The 8,718-nt window shown below is 36.1% G+C and overlaps 1 protein-coding gene across 1 annotated transcript; it reads left to right on the top strand.

The window, feature by feature from the left end:
* The first annotated feature begins 320 nt into the window (after nucleotides 1–320).
* LOC102606145 (calreticulin-3-like) lies at nucleotides 321–4,870 on the top strand. Its single transcript, XM_006339981.2, has 14 exons — nucleotides 321–430; nucleotides 611–718; nucleotides 1,578–1,770; nucleotides 2,183–2,441; nucleotides 2,575–2,631; nucleotides 2,717–2,764; nucleotides 2,969–3,055; nucleotides 3,150–3,207; nucleotides 3,308–3,375; nucleotides 3,507–3,599; nucleotides 3,689–3,745; nucleotides 3,829–3,909; nucleotides 4,042–4,074; nucleotides 4,576–4,870. Exons 1-14 carry the CDS (start codon nucleotides 349–351, stop codon nucleotides 4,585–4,587), a joined length of 1,236 nt encoding a protein of 411 aa, XP_006340043.1. The 5' UTR covers nucleotides 321–348; the 3' UTR covers nucleotides 4,588–4,870.
* The last annotated feature ends 3,848 nt before the right edge of the window (nucleotides 4,871–8,718 follow it).

Raw genomic sequence — 8,718 nt, 5'->3', positions numbered from 1 at the left:
AATTACACCAATAAACGAAATAAACAACAACCTTAAGGGTGATTACATTTTGATTATTTGAGTAATACAATTTTTTAAAAATATGGGCCCACCATAATTTGAGTATTGCAATTTCCACAAAAAGATTGGAAGTTGTCAAAAAATGAGTTCCCACTTCCCACTAGTAGAAGCAATTCCATTGGACAAAGCAACGTAGAAAGACAATTTTGATTGGAGGAGATGTTATTAAGATAACAGAAGAGTAACGACTTGGTTATTAGCGTAATTTATATAAACGTCAAGGTCTAATTGCAAACAAAGTTTCTATATAAGTAGGCCTAGCTAGCCCAAAGTTTTTAAGGGAAGCAAATGGGTTGTCTAGTAGTTTTGCTACTTTTTACACTTGTCACTTGTTCAGTATGTGAGACCTTCTTTGAAGAACGGTTTGATGGTAAGCAGATAGATAATTTGTCTACCAATTGAAGTTGTATATTATATTGGAATTGTTCAACTGTTTAAGCTTGTGATTTGTGTTTCATGGAATAATTTATTCTTCAACTTATTATTGATTCTTTAGAAAAAAGCTTAAATATGTTATCGAATAAAAGACATTTTCTGTTTTTGTGAAAAGATGGTTGGCGGAACAGATGGGTGAAGTCTGAGTGGAAAAGCAGTGAAGGAAAAGCAGGCACATTTAAGCACACAGCCGGCAACTGGCCTGGTGATCCTGATGACAGAGGTTTCTTTCATCTCTCTTCTTATCTTCCTAATATATATGCTTTCAAATGCTACCTTTATTGCTTCTGCTCCTTTTCCTCCTTGCTCTATCCATAAATAAAACACTGAAGTCGTCTGGTGTGAGGTGTATAAAGCAGGCAGATCGGGTGTATCTAAGTTTGGTTAGTCAAGTAGAGGGTGTTTTTAAGGCTGTCAATAGCTAGCTCACAGACAAAACTAATAATTTGCATCAAGTTCAGGCATGTTTTCAATACTTCTTTCATGATTGATTTTGTATATGTTTGGGGTAAACACTTAGGACCAACCACAGCCTTCGAAACTCGCAGATAATGGGCCCGTATCTCTACCCTTCTCTACTTAGTTCTCGAACTAGTGACCTAAGTGTCTAAATATGCTAATTGCGAAGTCTCTTGAGGAGGTGTTGCTATCACAATATGATTCTTCAGAAGTAATGCTGCTGTTTTACTCTTTCCTGTTCTAATTATCTAAAACTAAAACACTATAAATTTACAATATTTAGATTATTTCTGGTAATTGATACATAAAAAATACATAGGACTATCGAATTTGACCAATCAAGTAAAAATGTGAAGGCTTAAATGAATAAATCTTTGTTGTTTGAGACAGGACAAGAAACTTCACAAAACTTTTCTGTTTGCATCTCAAAACTCTTCAAGAGCTTAGATTCATTTATCTAAATTTCTTTTTATTTTTTTGATGAAGTAATAATTTTTTGTTGTCGAAGCTAAAATAATGAAGTTGTCTCTTTATTTTATGATCTCTCATACTCAACCACCAGTCATGTTCTTCTGTTGGTTGAAGAGTTGAGTCACAAATTTAAGATAATAATGATTTTGCAGGTCTTCAGACAACAAGTGATGCCAAACATTTTGCTCTCTCTGCAAAGATACCGGAATTTAGCAATAAAAACACAACACTGGTTGTACAGTATTCTATAAAGTTTGAGCAAGATATTGAATGTGGAGGAGGTTACATAAAGCTTCTCTCTGGATATGTCAATCAGAAGAAATTCGGGGGAGACACCCCATACAGGTCATTTCTTGTTATGTTCAGAATCTGAAATTCCATTGTTCTCCCTTTAAGACATCCCATAATCTGGAGATATTTTGATTGACATAGGCATGTTTTTTCCCTTCCCTATGAAGGATGTTGTGACTTAGCACTACCCCTTAGCAGCGCAACACTTTGTTTTTCTGGCTGTGTTACCTATGGACCTGATTAGCTTACGATCGCCCGTTGGGTACACATATCTTGTTCATCATAATATGCATGAGTGGAATTTGTACACTGAATATCTTAGTTCTAAGAGTTATTGATAAGTTACTAAAAATAATTAAAGACGAAAAGTAGTGTGAGGTTGATGAATTAATTTCCTTATATGTCAGAGGGGACAGCTGCAACTATTTTCCTGATCTAAATTTGCAAATCTTTTGTGTTGCTGCAGTTTTATGTTTGGACCAGATATATGTGGTACACAGACGAAGAAACTTCATGTTATACTTTCCTACCAAGGCCAGAATTACCCCATCAAGAAGGAATTAGAATGTGAAACAGACAAATTAACACATTTCTACACATTCATTCTTAGACCTGATGCATCATACAGCATCTGGATTGATGGTCGAGAAAGAGATTCTGGAAGTATGTACACAGACTGGGACATACTTCCTCCCCGCAAAATTAAGGCTGTAAATGCAAAAAAGGTATACTATCTGGAGGTTAGGTGATTTTGGGAAACTCAGGAATACCTAACTGCCTTCCATCCCTTTACTACTTTGTTAAGATTTTGGTTCTTCTATGGTGTTTTACCCCGCACTTGTTTTCCTTGCTTTATAGCCTACTGACTGGGATGATAGGGAATATATAGAAGATCCAAATGATGACAAACCTGAGGTAATTTATAATGTATGCGTTTAGGTTTCTGTAGGTTTTATCAATTTGCCTTGGATTATGGCTTATTTGGATCTTTTTACTCCAGGGATATGATTCTATTCCGAGAGAGATTCCGGACCGGAAAGCTAAAAAGGTTAGTTTGCAACTGGAACATAATTGATGGAAACCATGTTCATCACCTGCATTGTGACTGAGGTTCTATGAGTTCCTTTTCGGTCATATGGTCATTATAGAAAGGCTTTTTCATCTACCTTTACAAGTATCAATTTTTTTTTATATATAGCTTTTTCATAGGATATATATATTAAATATCAAAAAAATTGTTTTCTTTGATCAGCCTATTAACTGGGATGACGAAGATGATGGTATGTGGAAGGCACCCAAAGTACCTAATCCAGCATACCGGGGTGCATGGAAAAGGAAGGTATGATGCAAAAATCTTTTTCAATGGTTAGTTATTAAGAATGAATGGTTTAAGTTAGAACTGGAATATCTAAAAATTTATTTTTATGATGCAGAAAATTAAGAACCCCAATTATAAAGGGAAATGGAAGATCCCCTGGATTGACAATCCAGGTAATGAATGTTTGCTATCATATCATACTGCACGTGACACTGCTATGAAGTTTTAGGAGAAAATCGGAAAACAAAACCTGATCTTTCTCTTTGTTTTCAGAATTTGAAGATGATCCTGATCTCTACGTGCTGAAGCCAATCAAATATGTTGGTATTGAAGTTTGGCAGGTGACTATCTTATTCTTAGGCAATGTCGTCTACTATCTTTTTCTTCGGCAATGTCGTCTTTTCTGACTAGCCTACTCAGCATTTTTGTAATATATATAGTAAAAAGTGGATTGTAATATGTTGGAGTGCAGGTAAAGGCTGGTTCTATTTTTGATAACATTCTGATTGGCGATGATCCAGATTATGCAAACCAAGTGATTCAGGAAGTGTTTTCCCATAGGGAGGTCTGTACTTGATCCTCTATCCTTTACTAGTAATTTGTAGCTTGATTTCTCTGGTAGTACTTAAAGAATTTCTTAAAACATTTTGTTAGGCTGAAAAGGAGGCTTTTGAAGAGGCAGAGAAAGTGAGAAAAGCAAAAGAGGAAGAGGTAACAGTTCTTGCTTATCACTAACATTCTACCTAACCTTCTTTTGCTGATGCATAAGTTCTAAAATGATTGGAAATTCTTAGGAAGCTCAAAGATCAAGAGAGGAAGGTGAGCGGAGGAGACGAGAAAGGGGTAGGGACAGACACCGGGACAGATACAAGAGGGTTAGTATTCTCATATATTCATATTTTTGAATATGCGTTTTACAGTAGTTTCCTCCCAAAATTTGATACATTTTTGCTTCACATTGTTATGATATTGTAATATCTAATTATTGATTTAACACTTTTCTCCAGCGCTATCACCATGATTATATGGATGACGATCATGTAAGCTCATACTTCTTTTTCTTCTCTCCCCACTTATTCCACCCCGACTTATTCTGTTGACGTCTTATTGTCTTTACATGACTGGCATTCACATTGGCTAACTGGCAGTCTCAATAGATGTGTACTAATTGAAAGTCTCAAAAGATGGTTAATTCATTCTAAAAAGATATTTTGAAATTGTTATGGAGTTGAAATTCTTTTTCTTAAGACGTAATGTGGTTCTAAACTTTGATGAATATCACCACTCTATTTATGGCTTCTGTCTGAAAGGTTGATCCTCTTAAACGGATAGATTCCTTGGTTAGTTATGTCGCAAGTACAAATGGCAGATTTACAGCAATATTGAAATTTGCAGTCATATTCAATACAACTTATAATGTTAATATAGTTTACTTAAAATCAGAGGTTACTGAAACAAATGATGAACATAATTAAGGTTTGGTAGATGAATTATTGTGCCTTACACCTTTGGTGACATCAGTTGCTCTTCTGGTTTTGCAGGATGAACTTTAATTTGGTGTTAAGACCATATACTGCATTTTCCAGCATGGAGACAGATACATTTGGGTTTATTGTGTTCCTCTTGTTATATTTTGCTCTTATTGTAGCTGTATTTTTGCAAAACACTAAGGTGTTAGATAAAAAGTGCATTTGTATCTCTAAAACTATTAATTATATTTGAAAGTTGAGTGTCAAAGCTTTGGCTAGCGTGAGTGATTTTCGAAATGTATTTCAGGACAATGATATTCACTGATATTTATTCGTTCATGCCCTCGGGGATGTTCATATTGAACAATTTAACTTGCCAATTATCTAAACATATTTTGAATGCATCATCAGTACTAAAAACAAGACTAATCAATCTTGTTCCATAAAACCAATAATCTTGATCAATGGAGGATCAGTACTCAAGTCGCGACAGAGACAGAAGTTGCATGTTTGGATGATATTGAGAACTTATAATATGCAGTAATATGAAAATTTTCGTATAGATGTCCAGAATTGAATGAATTGACAAAGATAATTCCATCACAATGCGGTATTAAAGGTACTTCAAATTGTTTTTTTTCAGAGCCAAACATGTACTAACATGATTCATATTAATAGAAGATTTTGTTGGGCAAATCATTACATATGGACAATTGGACATGGCCACGATTTATAAAAGCAGACCTAGGGTAACGGTGTTGGTGGACTTACTATTAGAATTTCATAAGTCTTCAATGATAGAAATAGAGAAGACGAGGCCACACGGCAATACAACAAATCTTTATATATACTAAAAGAGAATTCTAGGTCCGCCTATGTGGCGCTCTCACAGATCAGCATTCTTATATAACCCTTCTTAAAAGTCATAACCTTATAGAAAAGTCATATTTGTTTTGGTCAAATTTTGGCCGAGCTTTTTATTAAAGAGGGAAAGTAAGAAATTACAAGACTAATTTGGGCCTAATGCCCAAATCCAATAAACGATACTATGAAAAAAAAGAAAAAAAACACAAAGGCATAGAAGTCCAACCCATCAGATTCCCATCCCTTAAACATATCCCTAGAAAATAGGGTTCCCACAAAACGCCTCGCTCTCTTCCTTTCCTAATTTCACCTCCTCGCTTCTTTCTATCAAACCTTTTCCATTCTGAGCTATGTTCCCACTTTGGTTGAACAAAGGATTCCGCCTCCTCTTACTGTGGATCATTAACATTATGATGTGGATCTTCTTGCAAGCTTGGATTTTAGCTATCAATAGTAATAGTAAGTATTTTCTGTTGAAGGAAGCCTGAAGCCTGATGGAACAAGTCCATTGAAGTTGGCTGACGAGTTAGAGTTAGAGTCATACTAGGACTAGACTACTAAATCCTAAGTTATGTACGATTAAGCTACTATATAGTGTAGGAGTCGACTAGTACTCAGGTAAATACTATATTTGTGTTGTAGTAGGATTCCTAGTACAACTAGAATAAGACTATTAACCTATATAAGGAGCATTGTAACTCAACATTATTTTTATCAATACAATCCTTGATTTCTCCATACTTACATGAGATTTCTACATGGTATCAGAGTAATAAAGTTTTTCCGCTCTTTAATGTATTAGATCAAAACCAAAACAACCACAATTGCCCCTTCTACCAACACTCTTTCGACCTCTTCACTTCATCATCTTATTTCGTCCTGCTCCATTAAACTTAAGCCAACGAGCTATCTTATATAGAGGACATAAATGTCTCAGTTGATTCAAGTGATGATATTAACCTACCTCATCACAGAACAACCCTTAAGTACCTGTTCCACTTAACATACTATTGAGAAAGTTGTAGCAGGCGAGAAGGGTGCAAAAGACAACACCATTGTTGATGAATGGGAGGAAAATGATGTGTTTCTAAGGAGTTGGATCTCAGGCACCTTGACAGAAGAATAGGTTGCTCAACTGCCAAGAAGATGTGGGAATGCTTGGAAGAAGCTTATCTTCAAGAAACAAAAGATAAGGCGTTCCAGCTCAAACAACAACGACAAAGTGTGAAACTAGGAACCAAAACAATTGATGAATATATTAAGGAATTCAATGGCATATGTAATGGCCTTGCAGCCATTCACAAGCTTGTAGATGAAGATAGCAAAGTGATTAATTTTTCTGTAGGTCTGGGTCTTAAGTACAAGACCTTGAAGACTGTCATGATAGGTAAGGCACCATATCCTACTCTTAATCAATTTGTTAATGCTCTCAGGGGTTTTGATATGAGGGAGGATGAATAAGAAGTGCCCCAACAAAATCATAACATGGCATTCTCTGCCCAAAGGGGAAGGGGAAGAGGAAACTACTCTCAAAGAAGAGGAAACAATAACTTCAATTCCAGAGGAAGAGACTTCAAGCCTGTTGGACAAGGAACAGGTTCTTATAATAGTAGAAACGAACCAGGTCCTCAGAACAGTCCTTCAAGTGGAAGTCATGAGAGGAACAATATTGATGCGTGTCAAATTTGTGGTAGGAATAACCATACTGCTCTTAAGTGTTTTTTATAGGTGGGATTACTCTTACCAAGCCACAGATGAGCTACCACAAGCATTAGCTACTACTAATCTACAAAACACTACGGATGGCACCTTGTATGTGGACTGAAGAGAAAGTAGCCATATGACACATAACTCAGGTATCCTAACTGATCTTAAACACTACAATGGGCCAGATAAAATCATTATTGGGAATGGATCAAAGTTATACATAACACATGTTGGGAAATATTCGGATTAGGTCTAAAGTTAAAAGAAGCTCTTGTAGTTCCTAAGATTAATAAAAATTTACTCTCAGTTAGTAAGCTTGCAAAGGATAATTGTTGCACTCTTGAATTTGATGAAATAACTTTGTTGTAAAGGACAACATGACAAGGACATTGATGACCAAGGGATCTAAAAGGAATGGACTCTGTTGCTACCCAATATACACGCAAGTGTACGAGGTCACTCAAGTAATATAGATTCTTAAAGAAACGATTTATCATTACCAAGGGACTTATGATCAACTTATATCTAACACTTAACTCTATAAATAAACTAAAAGTAACCGTTTTCAGAGGTGGTGATGGTTGCTAACTACTACTACTAATTACGCAATAAATAAAAGTAACCAGGATTGAACGACTTTAAGATGATGTTTCAAGCAAGTAAAAGACAATTTCAGGGCAGCAAGATTTAATGAATCTCATGTATCATATTCTCGGCTTAGAACTAATTTTAGTTGTCAGGTTACTGGTTTACAGGGTTAATTGTATGAGTCGGGTATCAAACCTCTAGTTGCCTACTCCAGTTAGTAGTCTAACTACATCATTGAGCGGAAATAAATGTGCCTAACTGGCGAGCATTTATATTTCATCCCGTTTCGTAACCAAGCAAGTTGTTCGTCCGGGCGTCACTCCTAAACACAAAGCACCTCAATCAAATGGGTCAATCGAGCTCTCTATATTCTATGGTCTATCTAACCCCTCCTCACTCAATTTTAAGATTATACAATATATTTATCTTATGGTGATCAAGCACAAATTACTAAAACAAGAATATAGAAGTAACATATAATGACAACCAAGAATTAATTCAAAAAGCCTTTAAATAATCAATAATCAATTCGTAGCTAAAGCCCCAGAACTAGGGCGTTTAGCCAATCATACTATTAGAAAACCACAAAATACAATTTTTCATGCAATTTCCGGAAAATAGAAGAGTTAGAAGATCAAAACCTATTACAAACGATGGAACTTGCTCTTGAACACCAATAAAAAGTCGAACCTCCACAATGTATCCCTAAGGGTCTATTTATAATATTTGTGAAAATTAGAGTCTAGATCTACTTCAACAAGGACTCCTTTTTAAATCAAATTACGCTCAAACGTCCGCAAAGCTATGGGGCATCGCGCCTAGCAGGCTGGCGCGCCGCGCTGCCAGTGCGCCAAAAACAGGCTCCAGTAAAATTGGGCCTAGCGCATCGCGCCCTTTTTGCGCCAGTAATGCTGGGGTGCCGCGCCACCCTTTCCTCCTGGCGTCCTTTTTCGTCTTCAACTCCTTTTCCTTTCTTGCATCAATCACTGTCACACCCCTTTTTGTGCACGGGCGAAAGGGTTTTTCCAATTTAAGTGACGTTATAGATTAAGGATT

This window comes from Solanum tuberosum, unplaced genomic scaffold, assembly GCF_000226075.1.
Source record: "Solanum tuberosum cultivar DM 1-3 516 R44 unplaced genomic scaffold, SolTub_3.0 scf00013, whole genome shotgun sequence".
Lineage (NCBI taxonomy): Eukaryota > Viridiplantae > Streptophyta > Magnoliopsida > Solanales > Solanaceae > Solanum > Solanum tuberosum.
Note: the sequence above shows the minus strand (reverse complement) of the source record. Positions and strands in the feature narration are given on the sequence as shown.